At 43.8% G+C, this 26,305-nt stretch overlaps 1 protein-coding gene and 1 long non-coding RNA gene across 6 annotated transcripts in view; one reads left to right on the forward strand and one right to left on the reverse strand.

The window, feature by feature from the left end:
* Positions 1-290: 290 nt before the first annotated feature.
* The window catches only part of PLA2G7 (phospholipase A2 group VII), a 40,055-nt gene continuing 14,040 nt past the window's right edge, over positions 291-26,305 (reverse strand). For 2 of the 5 annotated variants that reach the window (XM_058734169.1, XM_058734167.1), the window contains exons 2-12: positions 18,642-18,784; positions 13,300-13,421; positions 12,717-12,861; positions 11,170-11,263; positions 9,027-9,095; positions 8,047-8,173; positions 6,787-6,900; positions 5,527-5,618; positions 3,708-3,878; positions 1,327-1,475; positions 291-785 (exon numbers count right to left, since the gene is read on the reverse strand). In XM_058734169.1, coding sequence (XP_058590152.1) covers positions 655-785; positions 1,327-1,475; positions 3,708-3,878; positions 5,527-5,618; positions 6,787-6,900; positions 8,047-8,173; positions 9,027-9,095; positions 11,170-11,263; positions 12,717-12,861; positions 13,300-13,421; positions 18,642-18,750 — 1,323 coding nt within the window. In that variant the 5' untranslated portion in view covers positions 18,751-18,784 and the 3' untranslated portion in view covers positions 291-654. Of the gene's footprint in view, positions 786-1,326; positions 1,476-3,707; positions 3,879-5,526; positions 5,619-6,786; positions 6,901-8,046; positions 8,174-9,026; positions 9,096-11,169; positions 11,264-12,716; positions 12,862-13,299; positions 13,422-17,402; positions 18,104-18,203; positions 18,570-18,641; positions 18,785-26,305 lie in introns of those variants that run through there. The other 3 variants (XM_058734168.1, XM_058734166.1, XM_058734170.1) reach the window with 3 other exon arrangements.
* Positions 7,062-7,992, forward strand: LOC131514308 (uncharacterized). The gene is made up of 2 exons (XR_009263021.1): positions 7,062-7,341; positions 7,876-7,992. It is a non-coding gene; the product is annotated as an uncharacterized LOC131514308 (long non-coding RNA).

Genomic DNA, 26,305 nt, shown 5'->3' on the forward strand with positions numbered 1-26,305 from the left:
TCAGACATAAAGCATTAAGTAAATGCAAACAAATTATAAACTCTCTTTAATCCATTTTAATCTGCCGCCTTTGCCTTGTCTCCAATATTCTTATCCTTGGCCGCTCCCCTAATTTAGTTTTCCTATTGAAATTGTACGGTATCCCTAATCCTGCGGTAAATCAGTGCTTTTATCATCTGTGTGATCTGATTTTTCTCACCATGACCAAAAGTCAAAGGGGAGTGCTTCCAAAGTCTACCTAGAATACCAAATTGCCAAAACTCAATTCTACTCATAATAGAAAAGAGAGGAAAAAAAAAAAATCTGTATTTATTGTATTTGGGGGGAGTTATGTCATTGCAACATGTTTTCATTAGCATTGTGCCTGTTTTGATATACTTGTCCACTAAAGGAATGTAAAAATAGTTATTAATTTTGGCACTGAAAAAGTATCATTTTAGTAAAATAAAAATTTAGGCTGGTATGATTGTTATACATAGCAGTCGTTCCTTACCTTTAAGGAAAAAAATTCCAGTACAAGCTTCAATCACTGTTATGATATAGTCTACATTTTACAATAGAGTTATTTGAGAAAAAACAAACAAACAAACATTAAAATCACACACATACACACACTTTTAGACAGCTTTTTAAAAAGTGCTCTTGATCTAAATTCTATTTCTCTCTTCCTGTAGAGTTTTGTAGAGTGACATGTTGGTTGGTTGTGTCAATGTTGGTCCCTGGAATAAGATTATCATCTTCTCCTTCAATTAAAGAATCCCACTGATCAAAATCTTTCTGCAGTCCTGGAAGAGAAAAATGTTAACAAGAATATGAAGCTTTGGAGAGTATGAGACAGCTCAGTGCCTCTAGGTGGCAGGACAGCCTCACAAATTACACCACAAACGGCCACCAAGTCTGCACAGAAAGACGATTCCCTTTAACAAGCTAGACTTCCAGGGCGCCTGGGTGGCTCAGTCCCTTAAGTGTCTGGCTTCAGCTCAGGTCACGGTCCCACGGTTTGTGGGTTTGAGCCCCACGTTGAGCTCTGTGCTGACAGCTCAGAGCCTGGAGCCTGCTTCAGATTCTCTCTCTTTCTCTCTCTCTGCCCCTCCCCTGCTCATGCTCTGCCTCAAAGATAAATTAACAGGTAGACTTCCTATCTGTGATATGTAGCATGAGAAGCAGCAAAACTCAATCTCTCAAGTTTCTTTCTTCAAACTGATTTACTGTTCTGGGACATTGTAAACCAACTGGAGACAGTTAAAATGGGACTCACACTGCAATAAAACAGTTTTGTCTTAAGAAGCACCTGGTTTGTGTCATGAAACACTCTTAGTTTCTTACCTAAATGCTTTTGTAAGAATGCTAATGAAGCTTTGTTGCTAAGATCAATTGCTACATTTGAATCGATATCTCCTTTTAAAGTGAACATGTATCCAATTATTTTGCCAGTTGCAAAAGTGAAATCCACAAAATTCTGATGCACTGAACCCCTGAAAGAGAAATGAGAGGTTTATAAATCACATTGTTTGACAAAATTATTTTGGTACTTAGGGTGCAGGAAGGATACTGGTCTAGGTAGCCTATTGAGTGAAAACTAAGGAAACAAAACTTGTAGATTTGATCTCTGTAGATGTGTTTGTGGGTCACAGGCTGTGCATCTTAGTATCTATACATCTTCCCCTCTAGATAAAGATTCCTGAGTTCCTTGGCATCTTGGTTTTAGAAGAAATGATTCCAGCTTTTCGGTGGGCTAGAATAGTCCCAATTTGAGCTGACAAAATGTGTCACGTGTTGCAGGGACTGTATACTCAGAGCCAGAAGCCTTTACCAACACTGTTTAACTTCGTATCTATGTGATGCTATTCAAAACACACTGCACCTAAACTTTGGATTAAATATTTGGTGGGGGGAACCTCTTTTCCTTGTATTATTTAAGCTGTAAACACCTTACAGATATCATTTACGCTGCTCTTTAAATCTACCTAACATCAAGTAAATGGCCTTTTTTGGTGATCACTTTCCACTGCCTCTAAGACATTTGACACTTTATCGCCGTTTTTTTTTCCCCCTTTTGTTTCTTTGATCTCCTTTCCCTTGTTTGTACCTTCCCTTCTTCCCCTAACAACTCTGTTCTCGTCACATACATATAGACATTCCTCGATATTCTGCTCTCAGACCACTTCTTCCCCTACTTGGTGGTCTTATCTACTCCCAAGGTTTCAGGTGTAAGACACAAATTCTGTCCTGCCCGGTTTGTGGCCAGACATCTCTACTCTGGTTTCCCCGTCCCAAGCTAAGAAATTCCGAGATGAAAACATATGTCTCCAGCCCTGAATGGTGCAACTCTTCCTCTTCACTTTGCTGCTGCTTCTAAGCAAACACCACTCTTTCAGTTATCTGTACTCAAACCAGAGCCACCTGCCTCCTGCTCCTTCTTCCCTGCTTCCAAACACAACGTGAGTGTCAGAAGGTAGAACCGGGTCATGAGAGGGCTGGGAGTAGAAAACTGGATGCTATCAACAGTGGAGGAATGGCCTCAGGAGATGGAGAGGGTCGGGGAGAAAGGGAGGGTGCGGTCTAGATGGAGGGAGGAGCAGGAAAGAGTAGGGGTGTGGTAACCAGGGGAGGAGAAACAGGGGGAGTCCACAGTGTCTAACGGATGCAGAGAGCAAGGCTGAGGCTGCGAATAGGCTGCTGGGCCTTTTATGTCCTCCACAGGACGCATTTCAGTACATTGGTGGCGTTCAGGAAGCTGGTCCACAGGTGTCAAAGTGGAAATGGAAGTCAGGATGAGCTCTTAAGTACGAGCTATTCTTTCCAGGCTCCTCGCAGAGAAAGGATGAAAAAGGTAAAGAGCCTAGTAAGGAAGTGGGGTTGAGGGAGGCTAGGCGTTCTGCATTACCTCTGTTTTAGGATTAGACTTATACATAAAATATTGAAGTCCTTAACTAACTTGAAGCTAAATTGAGGTCCTTAACTAAACCACCTTAGACCCTCCTCACTATCTGTTTAATGTCTCTTGATCCTTCAAGGCCAATTCTATTCCCGTGTCTTCCAAGGTGTCTTCTGACTACATCAGATAGAAAAGACTCCATTCTCCGACCCTATCACAGCGTTTATCACCTATGCTCTTTGTGTTTCCTTCCTGCCACCACTTGTCTTCTTTGAAATAAACCATGTTTCAGATAGAAGAGGAATGCCCCCTACCTTATAACATCACATTGTGAGTTCAAAACTCTTTTGGGATTTCTTTTTCACATTCATGATATACGCGTATCACGGATGCTCAAGGGGGCCCCATTATAGCTTTTGGGAATTTCAAAATTCTTTCCAAACAGGTAAACACATTGCCGATCTCAACAGATGCTCTGACTTTTTTTCCAAAGAGTTCCCAGCCTGGCTTAATGATACAATACCTCTCCCTACCCTCGCCCCCCCAAATGCATAAGCCTGCTCTTGTGTTTACATAAAAATAGCATGTATCCTAATGCAAATTTTAATGATCAATATATGAACGACATATGTTAACACTACTCAAAACATTTGCATTTTAAAGAGTAAACACAAAGGCTCTTAGACCCTGAAAGTATCTAATATTCTCCCTTATTGAAAGTCTAAACAGTGAATGTAACAACTCTGGGACGGCTACCAATGGTATCTTGGGATGCTTATCCAAGTTTCAAGTTTCTTTTCAGAGGATGAAATAAATCACTAATACTTACCTGATTGTAATCATTTTTCTTTCTTTGTCAGGTGAGTAGCATTTTTTCATTTTTATGATATTAGCAGGATATTGGAACCGTTCCGAGTTGATAAAAAAGAGGGGCTGAGGAATTCTGGAATATACTTCATCACCCAATGGAAGCATCCATGCATCCAGGGCAATACCACACCTGCAGGTGTTTGTTGACAATGATAAAAGAAAGCTGGTTACACGCTGGCCGACATACAGCGTTCCTGATGATGCCAGGATTAATGGACATGCACCACACTGGTTCATTACAGGTTAATCTCACTGGTACTATACTTCAGTGTGGGAAGGGAACATGATTAGCTTCATAAGACGGTCGACTTGGCATCACATAATCATTTTCTTTACGAGACATTTAGGAATCGTGACCTTTAGAACGATATAATATGCTTAAAATGTTTTCATTTTTGTCACGGTCTTCAAAATACATTCTCGAACAAGTAACGATTTCTTCAGAACTGTAGGGTGTCTGAAGAAATACAATACATGCACTATTGCCCCTGTTGCCAGCACGTACGGCCAGTCTGTGGTTGATTTATTATGCCTTTTTCAGAGCAACCGTTGGACCACTTGCTTTGAGGTACCACACCTGAAAAAGTGGGGCTTGAAGAAAAACATAGGGGGCGTATCATTCGAAAATGTAACTTTCTTTTTAAAAGTAAGTTTATCCTGTTTCTGGACCTTTTGGACACTCGGTTTTATGTGCTAAATGGGCAAACTAAGATAATTCCCTTAAATGGAAACCGATTTTAAGGAAGAAATGTGAGATGAAGTTTCAGAGATGATCCTACCCATTTTCTAACTGGTTGGCTCTACATGATCTCATTAGTCTGTGATGACATAGTTCAAGAAAGAAAGTATTTTTTTCTGGGGTCTGGTCCTGACTCTCACCCAAGTTAAGTGTAATTTAAGACCTCTGTCCATCTTAAGGATGGGAAAAAAAAAAAAAAAATTAAAAATGCCCTGCATATTGAGGAAGTCTAGAAATACTACAAGACGCATTACTGGCATCACAATCATACGTCATATATGAAATGTATACGGGGGCACCTGGGTGCTCAGTCGGTTGAGCGTCCAACTTCGACTCAGGTCATGATCTCACGGTCTGTGGGTGCGATCCCCACGTCAGGCTCTGTGCTGACAGCTCAGAGCTGGAACCTGCTTCAGATTCTGTGTCTCCCTCTCTCTCTGCCCCTCCCCCGCTCACGCTCTGTGTCTCTCTCCCCAAAATAAACAAACACTAAAAAATAATAATAATAAAATACAATGATGTATAAAGATAAATTTCCGGGGCGCCTGGGTGGCTCAGTCGGTTAGGCGTCCGACTTCGGCTCAGGTCACGATCTCGCAGTCCGTGAGTTCGAGCCCCGCATCGGGCTCTGTGCTGACAGCTCAGAGCCTGAAGCCTGTTTCAGATTCTGTGTCTCCCTCTCTCTGACCCTCCCCCATTCATGCTCTGTCTCTCTCTGTCTCAAAAATAAATAAACGTTAAAAAAAATTAAAAAAAAAAAAAAGATAAATTTCCTAGTGAAAATGTTAAGTCCTTAAGCAGATAAATAAGAATGATCAAGAAAAATATATAGGAATGGGGAGATCTTATGATAGCAAAAGAAGTAGATTATTTCTGTCTAGGAAAATTCATATAGAGTACTTACGGAGGCAAAAGAACAGACTTATAAGCCCTGAAGGGTCCCTTCCTCATTAAGAATTTGAAAAATACTCTATCTCACATGGGTTCTCACTTCCTGTCTTCCAATAGCTTACTGTTTTCTCTCTTTGCCTCCTCTTACCTGAATCTCTGGTCTTCACTAAGAGTCTGAATAACTGTGGCTCCACCAAAAGAATGTCCAATTACTGCTAATTTATTCCTGTCAATAGAGTCCTATATGAAAAAGCATGATATATATTCATAACTATCTCACAGGTTGTTAGAATAGACTAAATTAGTTTTAAAATTATAAAATCATTAATAATTTCATGGGCATGGTTAAGTACCTTGATTTCTTATAAAAGAAATACATACATACCTACACACAAATACACATATACATACACGTGTATGTACACATATATGTATATACGTATACACAAATAATACACACACACATACACACACACACACACACATTGAGCATTCATAGAAGTTCAGAAGTGAACTTAGTGATCTTCCTAGGCACCCACACTTGCAACACCAGCATCATTGCTGACTTCTGCCTCTCCCTCCATCCACATTTAATTAGTTTGTTCATTTCATGAGTATCTATTGAACACCTGCTCTGTGCCAGGCACCGTAGTTCATTTTCAATGAGCTCCCAGTCTATCAGTGAAGAAAGAGACATGGACACGTGATGCAAATACAACAGGGTGGTGCCAAGGAGCTAGGAGGGTGACAGATAGTTCGCCAGTCCAGGGCGGGGGTGACAATGGGGTCCAAGAAAGCTTCTCAGAGGAGGTGATGCCTGACTTGAGATGAAGATTAAGCAGGACTCAGGGAGAAGAATGTGTCAGGCCAAGGGGAAAACATGTACAAAATCATGGAGACAGGAGAGGGAGTAGACGGTTGAGGGACAAGAAACTCTTCACTGTGTCAGGAGAACAGACGATCATCTTCTACCCAGACTGAAGCCCTTCTGCCTAGTCCCCTCTACTCCCTGTCCTCCGTCCTCCATACACACTTTTGGGTCTTTGTGCATGCCGTCCACTTTGATACTCTTCCACCTCCTGTCCATATTCTGCTTAAAACTTTTGGCCACCATTTCAGGATCACGCTCAACAATATGCAGGAGCCATCCGAGAAATGACGACACTTCTGCCTGAGCTCTTGAGTTGAACCACAGAAACGGCTGCTTCTGTAGCTCAAAGCTGACTGTGGGCAATCTCATCTACAGTTCAGCCTAGTTCATTCCTCATCACTATAATACTTCACATGCACTTTTTTTTTTTTTTAATTTGCAGCCTTTTGTCACACGGTTCCATGCATTACAGCAGAAAAGCAGATGATAAGGAATAAAGAACTACAGGACAACGGAAATGACTTTTTTCAAGCTCACCTTCAGTTGTTCCACATCAAACTCTACATCTAATGCATTCTTCACTGGCCTTCCACGATCAATGTCCAGAATCAAATCGAGAGCTTGGGAACACTCCTTTGCCCTTTGGCGCACCTGGTGTGATTATTAGAACAAGGAAATGACCGGTAAAGAAGCTGCGATACTTATTTTAAAGAGTGTGTACGAGTTGCGTGTGGGAAAGACGATTGATTGCTTATAAACTACAAATGTCTCAGTGTTTAGTGACTGGAACACAACCTAGTGTAAGGACACAGACTTTAGCCCTGCAGGTAGTTACAGCTGAGCCCAGAGCCTGTCTCTGCTGCTTCCCCACGGTGTGACTTCAGACGGTTTCCTTAACTTCCAGAGCTCCCATTTGTTGTGTAATAATGCCTACTTCAGTGAAATGTGGGCGGGGTTAGATGCAATGACATATGGAAAACGCCCATGGTAGTAAAGCTTGGCACAAAGGTGGAAGCCAATGTGCCCTCTATCACTTATCTTCCAGACTCCCCCGTGAGCCAAATACAGTTATTATTCACTATTTTGCAACAGGTAAAACATAGAAGCAAAATAGAGTAAGTCGCTTGATCGAGATCATCCCACTAGGAAGCGAGGGCATCAGGATTCAAACATAGAAATTTGGATTCTAAGGCCTGGACTCTTAATACTATCCTATACTGCTTCTCCGAAAAGTAGTGCTTTTAATATTGCCTTGGCAGCGAGGGTATTTATGGATTCCTTTTCTAGCACCTCTGAGATTCTAAAATTAGAAGTTCTTTTTCTTTTTTAATTTTTTAAAATATTTATTTATTTATTTTTGACACAGAGAGAGACAGAGCATGAACGGGGGAGGGTCAGAGAGAGAGGGAGGCACAGAATCGGAAGCAAGAGCTGTCAGCACAGAGCCTGACGCGGGGCTCGAACTCATGGACCGTGAGATCGTGACCTGAGCCGAAGTCGGACGCTCAACCAACTGAACCAGCCAGGCGCCCCTAAAATTAGAAGTTCTGATGGCAATGATTTCTGAATATCTACTGTCATCTCTCAAGATTTTTATGTTGGTCTTTTGTTTTTACCATGATCCAGACTTTTCATCAAGGGAGCTGTATCACTCTGAAGATCTTCCCACAGGCCTTTTGGGAATGGGAAATGGGAGAGCTCGGAGCAGACCTTACCATGTGCAAATTAAATCAGCAAGCATCATCATCGTGCACACGATTTTTAGTCACCACGCCTCCTCCTGCTGCTGCAATGTACCTGCTCATTTCGTAGAGGCACCTCCTGGTCCCCTGGTTTTAGGGTTTTAAGATAGAGCCAAGACTTGTTCCCTATTTCTACAGCAGACTGGTCCCTGAAATAGTAAGTCGCAGACGCAGATCCGTCTCTACAACACAAACAAATCAATTACTTACATTCGCTCTTCCTCATCCCCATCCCGCACTTCACTCTGATCTTTCCGACTTCCCTTTCTTCTTCCACCCTACCTTTGTTTTAAAACCGTTCTCACTCATCTGTGGACTGTGAGGAACTTAACAGAAGACCGTGGGGGAAGGGAAGGGGAAAAAAAATAGTCACAAACAGAGAGGGAGGCAAACCAGAAGAGACTCTGAAATACAGAGAACAAACTGAGGGTTGCGGGGGGAGGGGCGGAGGAGAGTGGGAAAATGGGTGATGGGCATTGATGAGGGCACTCGCTGGGATGAGCACTGGGTGTTGTAAGTAAGGGTTGAATCACGGGAATCTACTCCCAAAGCCAAGAGCACACTGTGTGATGGCTAACTTGACAATAAATTATATTTTAAAAATAAATGAAAATAAAAATAAAACCAAAGAGGCCCCCAAGGGAGTCCTCAGAAAGAGCCATCGCTGCAGGTCAAGTCAACCCGTCCTATCGTCATTGTTCTAGGAGGCCCCCTCGCAAACTCATGCGTGGAATCCAATCCCAGTGCTGCCATTTTTTCACTGTGTGATTTACAGCAAGTTACTCAACCTTTCCCAGCTTCATTTTTCCTCCTCCTTAAAAGAGTGATAACAGTAACCATTTCAGAGGGTTGTTCCAAAGATTAAATGATGTAGGAACATGGCACACAATGACAACTCTAGAAATGCTAGCTGGTTTTCAACTCTTGACAATTTGAGTCAGTCCCCTTTTTTCCCCTCATCACGTAACCATAATTGACAATTTCATTGATTTCTTTTTATAAATCTTCTTGGAAGTTAGAGCCCAGGCGACATACCTGTGTTCTACAGCAGCAACTATGAACCCATGAGATGCAAGATCAATGCCAACAGCAGAATAAATTGTCCTTCAAAACAGAACAAACAAACAGGAAGCACTGAAATAGCTGTCATGCAAAGGCGGGGTACACTAACGAGCCTCGGAATGTGGAAGCCATCACACCCCTGTGGTAGTGTCCAGGGGTACACCAGAGAGCTGTGGTTCTCAAAGGGGGCACACTTCTGCCTCTCGGGGGGATACCTGACAATGTCTGGAGGTAACTTCATTATCATGACCGGGCAGAGGGTGCTGTTGGCACCCAGTGGGTAGAGGGATGCTGTTAAAAATCCTACAGTGCACAGGGCTACCCTCCACGATGAGAAATTCTGAGAAATGTCAGTAGTCCTGAGGTTGAGAAACCGTGATGCAGTGATTCTAAATATTGCCTTTGAGAGCGCTGGGTTTTAATCTTGGTCCTACCACTGACCAGGTATATAACTTTAGGCAATTGCATTACCAGATCTTTGTCTGCACCTGTAAAATGGGACTTTATAAAGCCTTTGCTTTAGAACAGTTAGAAGGTTTTGCTAAGACAGCATAAGTAGGAAGGCAGTGTAGTGTGGTGCTTAAGAGAACACGACCTGCTGTCTGACCACTACATTTTAATCCACCACTTATCAGCTGTCTTCTTTGGATAAGTCACTTATCTGTCCTCTGTAACACTATGATAACTGGTGGGATTCTTGTAAGGATTAAGTACATTAATATGTTTTCAGTGCTTATAACCACATCTAAAACAGGGGAAAGGCTGAACACGTGTCAACTGTTATTTATTTAAATGACTGGAAACAATCATGTGCTAAGTAGCTGCATTGACCCCTTCCAGTTCCTCATTCTGGACGATCTTCTCATGTCATGCGTTCAATAGGAAATGGCAATAGAGAACCAAAGAGAGGTAGTGGGAACTATGTCCTCTATTGTTGAAGATACACAATCTACCCAGGAAGGGGAAATGGGTCTAGTACAGGGATCAGCAAACGTCTTCTGTAAAAGGCCAGAGTGTAAATATTCCCAGCTCAGTGGGCAATACGATATCTGTCACAGCTGCTCAACTTTGCTGTCGTGGCACAAAAGTCGCCGCAGACAATGCGAAAGACGAATGAGTGTGGATGTGTTTCAGTAAAGCTTTATTTATAGAACTGAGCAGCAGGCTACAGTTGGTCCTCAGATTCTAACGTGCCAACCATTGGTCTGGTAGAAATCAAAGAAATGGCTCCAATTCAAGTACCGAAGATAATTTCTTATTGCAGAAGCTACCCAACTTCTGGTCAGCTAAAAGTCACCTTTTATTTTCTGAAAGTCTTATAATCCTCTGAGGTAGAAAGAAAGGTAGGCAGTTGAGAAAACAGAGGAGGCGTGGGTGTGGCGGTCATGAAAACGTGCCACTCTGAGATCATGCCACAGAAAGCATAGTTGACTAAAGACCCCACTGAGCCCCTTCCCCTTTGGATCCACCACCACCAGCTAAGCTTCCTGTGGGCTGTGCCCAGTGACTGGGCATGGCACGGGTACCAATGGAGACCCATTCTTGTGAGATGCGAGGCTCCTTTGATGAGCAACTTCGAGTTAAGCACTCTCTCATTTGGCCTGGTCCAGTCTCTGCTAGAACTGTGCTGTAATCTGGGATTCTCCACACCCAATCTCTCCATTCCCCATCTCCTTCCCAAGTGTCCAACCTGCATCATGGTCTGAAGATTCTGTCTTTTCCTCTCTGTTCCCTCTATCCTTCACGGGCATTTCTCTCCATAAATGTCTTTTATAGCCAATCCAATCTTGGTGCACGCTTCTCAGAAGGCCTGAGCTAATCCTGGGGATGGTTTTGAGAGTGTATTGGACTATAGAAGGGTGACAGCCCCAAATGCCACCTCTTCTGTCCTCGTCATGAAGCTAGTCCCCATGAGCTGGAAGGAGAGAACAAACTACTTGACCAGATAGGGCTGGACTGATCAACAGACCATGGCCAACATTTGAGGAACCCCAATTCCTCCAAGACGGGGGGTGACCATGATACTCCAAACCCTGCTCTTCTTTTTGCGGGGGGAGGGCAGGGAATGCATTGCCACTGGACCTTAGGGGTTAAAAGTTTTCCTCTCACACGTTACCGGAATGCTCCAAGACCATGAGAAAAAACTATTAGTGGGTATTTTTCACCAGTCCTCAGAGGAGAATTCCAGTTTGCAGGAGTTGTCATTGAACCTAGACAACAATGAGAGATTATAATTAGTGTTTGCTCCGACTTGAGTGTTGCCGCCTAATTTGCATCTTCTTAGTAGAAATCCTAACTCATGGAATTTATACTTATGTTTTTATGTGCTAATAGTAAATTCATTAAAAAGTCTGCTGCTAGATGCTTAACACCCAAAGACCTGAAGCATGTAGTTTTTCCTAAGACCGTAAAATCATGAATTATCAGTTTTCACTGCCAGCTCTGAACTGAGGGTGAGACACTTTACCCCTTACAGGTGTATTCAGAAGGCTGTTCCTGAGCACCAACCCCGGGTCTTGGTGAAACTTCAAAGGGAACATTCTGAAACCAAACTACCGAATAAACCTCAGGAGCGTTACCCTGAGAGCCAGACTCTTCAAATCTCCTTTCATTCCATGCTAATTTGGTAATGATCAAGACAGACCACTGACTTCATACTCGGATGTGCCTTTGGATGCAGCTCTACCACTTACTATTGACCCTGAGCAAGTAACGAGAACTCTCCGAGTCTCCGATTCCTCTTTTGCACAATGGAGGAAATGATACCTGATAGGGCTTTTGTGAGAATGTTATCTAAGTAGGCAACATATGTAAAGCGCCTATCTCGTGCCGTAAGAAGGGGCTCACAACGTGGAAGGCATTGTCTTCCCTCGTTTCACTTCTCCATTGCTATTGTCATTATCACCATGAGTTATTTGTGTTTCATTTTCTCATTTATAAAATGGAGAGGCAGTCATAAAGCTTGAACGTGATGATTGCCGTGGAAGTGATCTGTAACTTATTCGGCACCATAAAGAGGTGTTAGTTACGGTTCCATCATTTCTGTTATTAGGTGGTTTTTAGGAAAACTCCAAGGAGATGTTTCAAAGGATGCCAAAAGTGGCAGGTAGTTTTGAGAGGGAAATTTGAAGATGTAGTTAACACCGGCCCAACAGTAGTGTCTGGTCAGATAAGGAAGGAAACATCTATATTATAAGTAGACAAATGAAGTGGGGAATGCACATCAGATTGTCTTGGTGAGGGAGGCTGGTCCCTTGGCAGGTAGGAGATGGGAATGAGAGCAGAGTCTCATCATTTATGACGGGTGAGAAATTAGTTTTCACTTTCGTACAAAGCATACAAAAGGGAAGTGGGCACTTACCAGATTATTGCTTCCCTGCAGTATATGAGCAGGAATATCAAAGAATATCTGCCATGGGCAGATCTTACAGCCGCCTTTAAGTCTGGCACTTTCCCTACCTCCATATACCCCGATATATGCAAAACGAACAAAACGAGAACCCCTGCTTCTCTGACAGTTGCCTGGGCTTTTAAGAAGCAACTTGTCATCTTAGAAGTTTAGACTGGAGAAAATCTACTTTGATCTTTGCCAGAAACTTCTGCTGTTTTCAAGGTTTTCTTATATTCTAGAGCCTACCAAAGCAGGATCAACAGAAATCTTACCAAAAAAGAAGCTCAGTATTTTGCCCATAAGCCAGTGTGTTCCAAGAAATTTACTGAGACCAAAAAAATATTCTTTGTTTGGGATCCAAAGGGTGTCAGAGTGGTCATCCTCTTGGGATGGATAATACAAACGCAAGAAGGTGCCCTGGAGAGGAAAAGAAATCAATGTACTTTTAGTGAAGTTGCTTCTCCATTATGTCCCAACAGCGATTTGGCATATTTAATTAGAGGGGAAACCTCGGCTGTTCACAAGGAGGTCCAGAGAGAACTTTTTAAGCTGCTGTGGTGCCTGAATACAGTAGAAAGAGAAGGTGAAACATGCTTTCTGAGTGAAAAGAAAGCACGAGCAGGCTGGTTTCAACCATTAAGGAAGGGGAAAATAGAGCTTATAGATAAATAAATCAGATGACGGCAACAAATCTGGGAAAGACTTAAGTAGCAAAAGGCTTCTTATGCAACAACATAAAGAACAACATGAGTCATTCTCAGGTGAGGGCAAGAGCAAGTTTCAAAACCTTCTAGGGGACCACAGGAACAGTCAGTGTCAGAACATAAAGATTAGTGCTATTAATCAAAGCATTACCTTATTACTGTAATCAAACATCAAGTCTGTACAACCGACAGAATAAGAGCCATTTCCTTTGGGAATTTTAGTTTGGCCTAAGCTTGCAGCAGCCATCAGAGCTTGTATTTTATTGACCCATGCTGGAAAAAAAAAAAAAAAAAAAAGTGAATATTTTTTTATTTTTTTTTTTTAAATTTTTTTTTTTTTTCAACGTTTTTTATTTATTTTTGGGACAGAGAGAAACTGAGCATGAACGGGGGAGGGGCAGAGAGAGAGGGAGACACAGAATCGGAAACAGGCTCCAGGCTCCGAGCCATCAGCCCAGAGCCTGACGCGGGGCTCGAACTCACAGACCGCGAGATCGTGACCTGGCTGAAGTCGGACGCTTAACCGACTGCGCCACCCAGGCGCCCCAAAAAAAAAAAAAAGTGAATATTATCTCACTGTCATCCATTACACCCCAGACTTCATCATGCAAAAGGAAATTCCAAGGGAATTAAGTTACACCCCTTAGTTTTTGGCCTCCTTCCTTTCTTTACCTAGCTAGTAAAATATACAAATAATTATTAAAGGCCTGATATAAGCAAAGTATTGTGGGGGAATAAAGATAGAGGTAGACATTTCTTAAGATGCTTAAGACCATCACCCCTAACACTTAGAACCTTGCCCTTAGCCTCTGCTCTGATCTAGATCATGTTAAGAGCCCCTTCCCCCGACTGTTTTTCCCAAACAGGAACCTTATCTCACACTTCAGATTTGGGCTTACAACTTCCCATTGGGTGCCTCTACCTGCTATCCTTCCCTGAGGAACATCAAGGCCAGTGGTCCAAAATAAGACTGAATGGCCATCTCGCAACTCTCCTTCCTCATCCCCCAACCACACACCCCGCAGCTCCAGCATTTCCTAGCTCGTGTATCTGGAGTCAGAAACCTGGGAACCCTCCTCCTATGTCCTTCTCATCAAACCCCTCCATCCAACGAGTCTCAATTTTAACATTTTGTTTTTAGCCTAAAATTCTCTCTCCAGTATAGCCCTGATCCCCTAATTGTCTATTTACACTTTCAAGGTCTCAGACAGTTGTCATCTCTCCTAACTGTCCTATTCATCTTGGATCTTAACCTTCAAATGCATCCTTCACATTTTACCAGGCTACTCTTCTTAGAATTTGTCAATGGCTTCCGATCACTAAGTGGCTGTTTCTGAATGAGGAATATATTGGAATCTTTTTGGAAGGCAGTTTGTAGGCGGTATTTAAATCTACACGTCTTCCTAAGCTACTTCCGTTGCTACTTGAGGCACAAATGTGGCCTATCCTTCCAATGTTCTGGAGTTGAAACGTGTAGATTTCATAGGTGCGTAAGTTACATCCCAAGTAATTGGGCACTGTAAGAAAGACCCTCAGTGGTCTGAAGGTCTACTGCCTTTGTACTTTTCTGCTTTTTCTTTACCTGCCTTCCATGGGCTCCAACACTCCTGAGCGATACACGGAGCTGTTCGACACCTCGGCACCTTTATAAATTCTATTCCTTGTGTTTGAAATCCCAGGGGCAAACTCCTGTTCACCCTTTAACATCTTGATCAGATGTCAGGTCTTCTCCGAAGCCTTCCCTCATTCCCCAGACTTGTTTCATTCTCAGTATTAAATCAGTTCCCTCTATGTGTTTCTATCATTCTTTTTTTCCTATCGTATTAAAATTATGTGTTTGCACACTCTGCTTCCCACACTAGGCTATTTCTTAAGAGCTGTGTACTTTTGTATCTTCGGATCTTAATGTTGGCACACAGCTGGTGCTCCATAAATCTTTGTGAAAGTAAGCTGAGCTGAGCTTTTCTACGCCTCACCAGGCTCTCATCTGCATCAACCCCTTTATGGTATATATTCTTTTACCCACCCACTCTTGAAACGGTTTCTCCTTCTTTGGTGCCTAAACTCTTCGACACATCTGCAGTTTTACCTGTTACCCTCCTTTCTGAATCCCAGTTGAATCCGTATTTACTTGGTAAGATGGTAAGTCCAACTATCATTATAGCCAGACTTTCACTTTTCTATTTATCTTTCCGAGCTTGCCTACTTGATATCGTGCAAGTCGATTTCACTGCTCGACAGACTCCTTCAAGCTTTCCATCGCATTCTGCCTCTGCCACTAAGACACAAGGAGCCGTTTTAGGTATGGAACTTATGTCGATATCATGGGACATCACCCAGAAATGTTCTGAGGTCTGAGAAGAAGCCTGTCTTTCATGTCGGTGACTAATGTGTGAAGCACTTGCCAGCGATGAGCCCTTCAATACACGAGGCTTGCTAGTCAAAGTTGGTCCATGAATCAGCATCACTGGGAGCTTGGAAATCAGGATCTTCAGCCGTACCCCAATTCTACTAAATCAGAAAAGCTGTGCCTATTCAAGTTTATAAAACCACTAGGCGAAGGTACCAGACCACCTGATCTGCCATTCATAGTCCAATAGTAGGAGCTAGTTCCAAGGAAGGTGGGAGTGAGATGAATGGCCTGGGGTATTAGAGCCAGGTAATCCTATTTTGGATTCCAGCTGTACCCCTGAGAAGCTATGGTGCTCTGGCCTAGGCAAGTTGCTCCCCTCTCTTATTCTCATTTGTAAAATGGGGGGAAAAAAAGCACTTGACAACCTGCAGGACAGCTGTGACAATGAAGTGATGGTGGAAGTCAAGGGCCTAGCACAGAACACATCAGCAGCAGACAAACTGACACTGTGTGTCCCTTACCTAGAGGGAGTTAACTCTGGCTACCCAAATTCAAGCCCTCAGAAGAGTTTGAGCAGATGGAGACTAGACCATACTATTTTCCCTTTGGGCAGATTCAAAATCCAAAGTATTTCCTCAGACATTTCAACAACAACAACAACAACAACAAGCCACTTTACCTGTAAAGGCTAACGGTTTCAGTGCTATTTAGAATCACAAAAGGCTCTTTCCTTCCCATTTAAGATTGTCTACCAAGTCAGGCTTCGTGGTGTAACAGGGAGATGTTAAGCCCTGCCTTTCCCTCTGTGAGGGGCAGGCTGTGTCTGGCTGTGCCCCCACCCACATCAGCCATGATGTGATGGTACGGGCATCGAAGGGGAGGGCTACGGCTCATGGAGTTTGGTGAGGAGCCCAGAGAACGCACAGCCGCCTTGGAGGTACTCTACCTCTGGAAATTAGGAGTTCAGTTCTAGAGTAATGGGAGGGTTCCAAGGCCCACAAGGTTTCTCTTGTGAGATCTCAATTCCACCTCGGCTCTGGGAACCTTCTCCAATTACCTAAGAGTTCCCTGGTTCTCTAAATCCTGCTCTACCAAAAAGCCCCCTCGCTCAGCATTCAGGAGCCGCAGGTCAAGGTGAGTCTACAGTTCTGCCCATTTGAAGACGGCCCCTCAGGAATCTTGGAGCTAACCCAGGTGTGGGTGTAGGTCTACAGAGCCCTGTGGCTGTTCAGTGCCAGGGGGGTACAGAAAAGTTTCATCAGCCTGCAGGTAATCCAGTCACTGTCCCCAGTTTCCTGTTCTCCAATCATCGATCAGGACTCATCATGAAGGGAGAAACGAGGAGTCTTATCAGGTTGAGCGTCCATCCTCTAGATGATACAGTTTGTGGTTCAGAACTCATAGATGTCACTCCTTGTTTTTCTTCAACTTTATTTTAATAGGAGCGTTGGAACCTCTGGACTATTTATAGGCTATTAATCTTACGATACATTTTTTGGGGTGTTCATTTGTCAAATATTCCTGATACTCGCTCCTGGGTTTCGAGATGGATTGTATACACGCTAGGAACATTACATTTTCTTGTTCAGCTTTATGTCCTCCATTAACAAAAAGGATATTTCTAGCCCATACTTTACCTGCATAACCATGTTTTCTACATACTCAGTTAGGATATGAACAACCGTCTATTATCTTAATCCTTTATTTAATCAAGGATTTCTAACAATTTACAAAATATGTATGCATTCGGTTGCTCAAAACTGAATGGGACACTGGCCTTGACTGTGGGACTACAAAAGATAAATAATGTAGTGTCACTGCTCTTAACTTTCTGCCAGTCCAATGACAGCCTTCCCATGACTTTCAAACATGGGATATAAAACATGTTTTGAAATTCCCACCCTGAGCCAATAAAAAGTGCATGATGTAAATGTCTCCTAGCTGATAATCTGTCTGTCAGGTAAGATGTTACTCGTTTCCAATCCTTGGAAAAGGTAATGGGAAAATTAACTTCACTAGGCTGGAAGGTCCTTGAGCTTGACCACAAGCTCACTGTCTTAGTCACCGGTGTATCAGCGATGACTCAACTTCCTGATAAGTGTTGTTGAATGAATGCACCTGTGAGATACTATGCCATCTCCTATGTAAATACAGATACAACATATAGTCTGTCCGACCGATGCATTTGCTTTGCCAACTACAAAGCAAGGCAGTATTTATCAGGTGCAGGGTTATGAAAGCCCTTTTGTAAATGTTACAGTAAGGAGTCACCCATCAAACCTGAACAGCTAGATCCAGAGTCACCAGGTCTGTGGCTTCAGAAGCCACCTACACTGCTCACCTGAGGAGAAGCTGGACAGAGAAGACCGTGCATCACCATGCTCTGGGATTCGCAGGAACCCACAAAACTCCGGAAGCAATCTCTTTGCAATACAGGTCCTTCTCGGTGATGGCAGATGTACCTTTCTAGAGGTGGCTGTCCCACTCTGGCCACCTCTTCTGGGCCTGACTAAACCTTCCCCTCCTCCCCTTCCCTCCCACCACAAGGTAAGAGAGAGCAAGAGATGTGCATCCATTCTCCCCTGGAGCTCTTCAGCTGGTCCCTGCTTCCCCTTGTGATAACATAGAAAACATGGTTTCCCTCTGGACCCCAAGAGCCTAAATGGTCGTCTTCTCACATCACCCCCCCCCCCAGTACTAACCAGGACTACACCTGTTGATCAAGACACCTGCCTCTCCTTCACCTTCATGGGAGCAGGTTTTGAGGTTGCCTCTGAGCGAACTCCAGGGGCTTTGTGTCACTGCGCCTGAGTGAGAGCGGGCTAGGGCAGTGAGGGACAGAAGGGGCCACGCTGAGGAAGTTCTCCACAGTGGTTGCCAGCTGAGCTTCCAGTCTGTCTGAAAATGCCTCATCTTGGTTCTGTCCAGCAGTCATGATATTGAAGAAGACAGGCGCTTCTTCAGTTTCAGGTGCAATGAGGAGAAAGTGAGGCTCTCTCCCCGACCCCAGGAGAACAGGTCTCCATGAGCCTTTTTGTAATAGAACTTGGTTAGAAGTCCACACATGCAACTTCTCCGGGGCCACGTGGAATCTGGCCACAGATCAGTTGCTCAAGCCCTGGAACAAAGATGTCTCTTACCTGATGATCTAATATGGGCAACAGGATTTAGGTCTTGCCAGTCAAAAGGATGAACCAGTGCGAGGCTGCTGCAGAGGCAGAAAAGCGCATGCAATTTGGATGGCAACATCTTGGAAGCTGAGGAGTGGTTTCAGCTTAACCTTCTTCAAGGCAGGTTATTAAAAGAAAAAAAAAAACACATGCAATCAAGAGGACTTTAATAGGCTGACAAATAAGGCACTAGCAACATGATTTTACATACAATTATGGGAAGAAACCACCTGGAAAAAAATGGAATATGCAATTTCTGGGCCGGGTTTTTGAAAGGCATCAAGGTGGCCAAATCCTTGGGAATGCCGGATCATATCATAGCGCATAGAAATAACACTTTGAGGCAGTCATATTAGGCTTCTGGTCACTAATTCTCTAACTCTGTAGCAGTCTAGTTTGGTTATAAAGAATAGCATCAAAATAGAATAATTGTAGCAATCACAGATGGCAGTCAATAATGTCCACACACGTCTAGTGCATTCGTAAACACTCCGGAAGTTCTGGCTAATGTTTCCGTCACAATTATAAAATGATCATATTGCTGCAGAAATGATGTTTCATTTTTGGTGATCTCTATGCCTCTTCCACACTGAAACCTTCCCGGAGGCAGCAAGGTCAGGCCTTATGTATTCTTCCCACTGCCTACCAGGGGCCTGGCATGCCGTGGGTGTTGCATAAATGTTTACAGAATTTGTGAAGGAATGATTGTAGTCCAACACATGGTATATTAGACTCATGATAATAACAAATGATGTTACAACTGGGCGCTATGCTAACATCTTATTAGCAAAAGCCTATCTTGTATTTGTGCATCATCTTTACCTTCTAGAATTTCTCCCTTCATAAAACTGAATTGTTTCCTCACTGGTAGTAACTTGCTAACAGACTTTTGTTTTCAGATGTATTTCTATGCTTGAATACATGCATAGAATACATACATAGCTATAAATACACACATACATATAAATATCAATATGTAAAACTATACTCTTAAAATTTATTTGCAGAACTTCATTTCAAGTTACCCTTTTATTTATTTATTTTAACGTTTATTTAGTTTTGAGAGAGAGAGAGAGAGAGACAGAGCATGAGCAGGAGAGGGGCAGAGAGAGAGGGAGACACAGAATCCAAAGCAGGCTCCAGGCTCTGAGCTGTCAGCACAGAGCCCGATGCGGGGCTCGAACTCACAAGCTGTGAAATTATGACTTGAACCGAAGCCAGACGCTTAACAGACTGGGCCACTCAGGTGACCCTCAAGTTACACTTTTAATTTGATAATATGGTTAGAGTCTTTTCATATGAGTATACGGCACTGTAGTTTGTCTTTTTATGTAAAATGGCACTTAGGAGTTCCTCAAAAAAGCTTGTTCACTAAACAAATGATAATATTGCCGACATTTGAAGGCTTATTATGTGCCCAGCATTTTTCATAGTTTCTGGCATGTGTTTTCTTATTCAGTTGGCCCTAAAACAATCTGTGAGGGAGATTTAAGTATCCCCATTGTATTGATGAGGAAATTGAGGCAAGGAAAAAACAATTTTTATATAATTTATCAGGTTGGCTAACATACATCGTATCCAGTGTGCTCTTGGGTTTCGGGAGTAGATTCTTGTGATTCATCACTTACATACAACACCCAGTGCTCATCCCAACAAGTCCCCTCCTCAATGCCCATCACCCATTTTCCCCATCCCCTTTCACCCTCAGTTTGTTCTCTGGATTTAAGAGTCTCTTATGGGGCACCTGGGTGGCTCAATCGGTTAAGTGTCCGACTTCAGCTCAGATCATGATCTCACAGTTCGTGAGATCGAGCCCCGCGTCGGGCTCTGTGCTGACAGCTCGGAGCCTGGAACCTGCTTCGGATTCTGTGTCTCCCTCTCTCTCTGCCCCTCCCCTGCTCATGCTCTGTCTCTCTCTCACAAGTAAATAAACATTAATTTTTTTTTTTTTTAAAAGAGGGTCTCTTATGGTTTGCCTCCCTCTCTGATTATAATTTTTTTTCTTCTCTTCCCTCATGGTCTTCTGTTAAGCTTCTCAATTTCCACATATGAGTGAAAACATATGATACCTGTCTTTCTCTGACTCATTTATTTCATTTAGCGTAAGACCCTCTAGTCCCATCCACATTGTTGCAAATGGCATGATTTCATTCTTCTTCAGAGACAAGGATAACTTAACTGACTTGTCCTGATCAAACAGCTAGCAAGGGCTGGAGGCGGGGCTTGAACCCAGACTATCTGAGGCCCTGCTTTTAACCACAACTTTGGGCGGCACCCATTTCTCTTCACCTTAAAATGATAATCTTCTAAAGTTAACGAACACAATGCCTATTTTAATGACGCTAATGTGTTTAGGAACTTCCTGGATTGAAAAGAGGGCTTAATAGGGGTGCCTGGGTGACTCAGTCAGTTAAGGGTCCGACTCTGGCGCAAGTCGTGGTCTCCTGGTTCATGGATTCAAGCCCCACATCAGGCTTTGTGTTGTCGCTTGCTTCGAATCCTTTCTCCCCCTCTCTCTGTCTCTCCCCCCTACAAAAAGGAATAAACATTTTTTTAAAAAAATTTTTTAACGTTTTTATTTTATTTTTTTTTTGAGACAGAGAGAGACAGAGCATGAACGGGGGAGGGTCAGAGAGAGGGAGACACAGAATCTGAAACAGGCTCCAGGCTCTGAGCTGTCAGCACAGAGCCCGACGCGGGGCTCGAACTCACGGACCGCGAGATCATGACCTGAGCCAAAGTCGGCCGCTTAACCGACTGAGCCACCCAGGCGCCCCTAAACATTTTTTTTTTTTTAAAGATGACTTAATAAAGGGCTAGAAACTGTTCTCTAAAGAGAGGAGACTCTGTCTCATCGTTCTTGCCCTAATTCATATTTGGAGCAACATGCTAGAACCCTTGGAGACGGCAGAGTGCTGTGTATGCATCCAGAGAAATAGCTACTGAGTTTCCCGAATAAGCAGCAGATGAAGTCGAACGGAAGTCAGGCGATCCGCTCCCCAGCCTCCACCAACCACCCTTCTGTTATACTGTCACAACTGGGGTTTTCACCAAATGACACCATCCACACAAAGTATTTACAGGGGCATGAGCAGAGGGCTTTAGAAAATTCTACCCCTGGTGCTCCAGCCCATGGCTGAGTTAGAGGAGCTTCATTTGGCCATCTGGAAAATCACTGGGGATGAAGATGAGGAAGAAGGAAGGCCACGTGAAACACACAAGGAGATCAACAGAGAGTTTTAGGAACACTGCACTAACCCAAAGAAAGTTAGCTTGCCCACAGCTCTGTGGTACTCATGACAGCTTCCCTGTTAACAACCTCAGGAAGAGTTAGAGACGGCCAGTTGCTGGAAGGGCTTCGCCAGGTCCTCCACGCAGGACTGGGGTGCTCTGCCCCCCCCCCCATGTTTCTACCAGACCTGTTCCAATGCCATTAACGTCGGTCCTCAGAGTGAAGCAGGATAGACTGAAGGCCAGGTGAAATGGCACATTAGAGTTCCCACCCTGACCTCATGCTAAGCTACAATGGCTCTTGGGGAACCTCAGAACAGACTGCTTCCTGAGTCCCACCCAGACCTACTGACTCAGAATTTTTAGAAGTCACGTTGGGGCATCTGCACTTTAGCTCTTGAGGGATCCCGACATAGCCACTCCCAGAATGTAGCATTTGGAAACTGCTGCAGTGGGACGAAAAGAGTACTATTCAGTTAGTATTATTAATTAACTCACTATTTTTTTATTTAAGTCATCTCCACTCCCCCCATGGGGCTCGAACTCATGACCCCAAGATCAAGAGACACGTGCTCTGCAAACTGAGCCAGCCAGGCGCCCAGAGAGTACTACCTGTTTAGAGGTTTTCACCACCCTCTTATAATGTGCTATCTGATCTCATCCTCAAGAGAGTAAGCCTCTAAATAATTTAATGATTGGCTGACTCATTCATTCGTTCATTTGTTCATGTACTCATGCACTCAATTTTAAAAGCGCCAATGTGTCAGCCCATGTTTGGGATAAAAATACTTTTTAAATCAATTTTTTTTTTTTAATAGATGTGATTTTTTTTATCCTAAAAATTCCGGTGGGGAGAGAGACTTTCAAACAATTGTGGTAAATGCCGTAACAGATTATTTACAAAATGTAGGGGGAATAAAGGTTTAGTGGACATAAAGGAGAAGCAAACTTTAGCACCTGCATTTTTCCTTTTGGGGGAAGAAGGTCAAGGAAACACAGAAAGGCTCCGGCTCCGGCCTGAGGTCACCTAGTCACTGTCTGCGGCCAGGAATGGACGGCGGGTCTTCTTCCTTTGGCCCCCGTGTACCAAGTGATAGAAGGATCCAGATGGGGTCCTCCCTGCTTTCCACCCCCCCTCCCTGTGCCACAGAATGAACTGCCTTCCCCTGCTGCCTCCTGCTGGTGTGCTTTGTGGGATGAAACGATATGCCAACACTGTCCCCAGCTGATGGCAAGACAGCTGGGTCCAAAGCAGTGGACAATCGTCACCAAGGTTTCCCTGCAGTCAGGAAAGGAGGCCTTCTCTGGGCCTGGCTCCTCAAGGGCACCAGGGAAGAAGGCATTTCCCACCCCAGAGAACAGGGGCTCCTGTGCCCTGGAGCCACTAGCAACACAGAAGTCTGCCCCCCTCTGGTAGCATTCTTGTTATTTTTTTTTAACTTTTTTATTTATTTTTTTTAATGTTTATTTATTATTGAGAGACAGAGTGAGACAGAGCATGAGCATGGGGTGGGGGGCAGAGTTGGGGGGAGGCACAGAACCCGCACCAGGCTCCAGGCTCCGAGCTGTCAGCACAGAGCCCGACGCGGGGCTTGAACTCACGAACTGCGAGATCCTGACTTGAGCCGAAGTCGAATGCTCAACCGACTGAGCCACCCAGGCGCCCCTCTGGCAGCATTCTATACACGTCCTCCTTTGGATACTTTGCAGCCTCCAGTACAATGCTCTGTTTACAGAATTGTTTCACCCTTAGCCTGTGAGCTCCTCCAGGGCAGGGATTGGTCTCATTTACCTCTTTACTACTTACAAAGGGGCCAGTATATAGCAAGTATGAGTAAATACTTCCTTAATGAGGATGAAGAATCCTGTTTTCTTTCTGGTGCGGGCTACCAAGCAGCCCAGAAACACATTCCCAGATGATTTCACACCAGGGGTGACTTCTCAATACACCACAGTGGGTAGGGGTCAATTACTTGGGCTTTAGTGCCTAGAGCCCAACTGCCTGGGTCTGAATCCCAGCCTGGATGCTGGTAGCGTGACCCTCGGCAAACTATGGAATCCCTCTCTGCCTTATTCCCTCATCCGTAAAATGGGGCTGAGGATGATAATAATATTACCCAGGGTTAAGTGATTAACATGCGTAACACAGTGTTTTCGCATGGAGCTAGATGCAAACCTTAGCACACTCGTTTTGCATTCCTAGCACCATGGGCCACTCCCAGGTAGGGAGTTGCTCAATAAGTGTCATCCAAATAAAAGCTAGTGTGCCAATCGAGACCTTGAGATAGAAACAGGAAGTCATGCTTGGTCATCATCCCCTTTGTCCATAGGTGGTTCTGCTGAATAGATCTTCTAGGTTTCATTAAGGGCTCCAATATCTCCCAAACACTGTCATTAGCATCTCCCTTATAATTCTGGGGGAACTTTGTGTTCACTGGCCTTCTCCCCCTCTGCAGGCTGCTGGTGCCCCCATAATGCCTGCGCGCCTCTTATGATCTACAACCTGCCTCTCAAGACTTCTCAAATGTTCCACCTTTCAGCTCCTCACGTGGCTTCTCAGAGTGACAGCTCCCCAGTCTCGCAAGCTGCTGAAAGGTACTGGTGTGTTCATGGGGGCTTTCCTCATCAACTTCCAAAATAACAGCCCTTTCCTTTAGCCAAGCTCTCCCGGAGGCAATCTATCAAAGCCCCTGAAGATTTACTGCCAAGGAAAGAATCATAAGCTATTGGGAAGAAATGCTTTGGGGGAAAAAAGGCTTTTCAAAGTCCTGCAAGTCAGATCCTGTGGTCAGTAATCCACTCTGGCTACCCCAGCACCCTCTGGCCTCCAAGCTTCAGACAAGAGCGAGCTGTGCTCTACCATTCGGTACGGCACTGAAGAGACACTCTATAAACTAGGGGACTAAATTGTCCCGAGTATAGTTTGTGATGTAACTTTTGTGTTTGAAGGAGATAGGTAACAGACAATACTTAAGGGGTACAAACAGCTCTGTTCTTGGGATGCAACTTCTCATAATTTAAAAAAAAAAAAAATAGGACAATTGGTTTCTTTGAAACCATTCTTTTCTCTCTGTATTTGGGACAGTATCAGCCAGCACTCTCTCAGGAGGTTTAGTAGTGAAACAGGCAATTCTGGGCAATAAGTCCTTTTAAAACTAAACTAGGGAGGGGTACCTGGGTGGCTCGGTCCGTTGAGTGGCTGACTCTTGATTTCAGCTCAGGTCATGATCCCGGGGGCGTGGACTGGAGCCCCACCTTGGACTCTGTGCTTAGCATGGAGCCCACTTAAAATTCTCTGTCTTCCTCTGACCCTCTCCCCCAGCTCGCGAGCACACTCTCTCGTTCTCTCAAATAAAAGAACAAACAAACTTGTGATGTTATGAAAAAAGCTAAAGAAGTAATAAGATAATAAGAAAGAGGATTTTGATACACATTTCTAAATGCATTTTAATCAGTTTTACATTTTCTTTTTTTTTTTTTTTTTTAAGATTTTATTTTTAGGTAATCTCTACACCCAGTGTGGGGCTCGAACTCACAACCCTGAGATCAAGAGCCACATGCTCTACAGACTGAGCCAGCCAGGTGCCCAGTTTTACATTTTCTTAAAACCTGAATGAGAACTCCCTGGCCCAGGAGAAGGACTTGCTGAAGCATGCTTCTGGAAGTCTCCAGGAATGCTCCTGATTAACATATCGTAGGCATCTGAGAAAAGACTTGGAGATTAGTTTTCCAGTGTCTCAACTTGTTGCCTTTGGTTTTGGTTTACGTGACTTTTCGCAGAAACTCTAAAGATAAACAAAGAAGTATGTTCACTGCGACTCGGTTCTCCTGAATCCAAAACCTGATTACTGGTTAAGAAATTTTAAAAAGGATACGAAGTGTAAATGACTATCTTACCTACTTAGGTGAACATGAGCCCCACTCTGGGTAAAATACGAGTCCTGCTTCAGGTGAGCCCCGCTTCTCTCTCTCTCTCTCTCTCTCTGCCCCTCCTGGGATTCTCTCTCTGTCCCTCGCTCACTTGCGCCTTCTCTCTCTCTCGAAAAAAAAAAAAAAAAAAGTGGGCGAAGGAAAAGACAGGCCTATCTTACCGAGGAGATGGGGCAAAACCACATAGTCAATAAAGACCAGAGTTGAAAACCATCGATTTTAAGAGAAAGAACTTTCAGTATGAGCCCTCTTGCTAAGCAGGTAGGTTGATCTAACAGTAAACATAGGGTTGGGTAGTTGGTTTAGGTTTAGGTTTACTAAGAGATGTGAATTCTTCAGTAATGTATTCAACTTGTGATATGCACGCGCCCTCACACTTGCCTTTCATCTTACTCTCCCTGTAGTCTAGTTGGGGATCTTTTGCCGAGATGCTCATGATGGTTTCCCCGAGCAGAGGCACCTGCCCCTCCCCA

Source organism: Neofelis nebulosa, chromosome 6 (assembly GCF_028018385.1).
Source record: "Neofelis nebulosa isolate mNeoNeb1 chromosome 6, mNeoNeb1.pri, whole genome shotgun sequence".
NCBI lineage: Eukaryota > Metazoa > Chordata > Mammalia > Carnivora > Felidae > Neofelis > Neofelis nebulosa.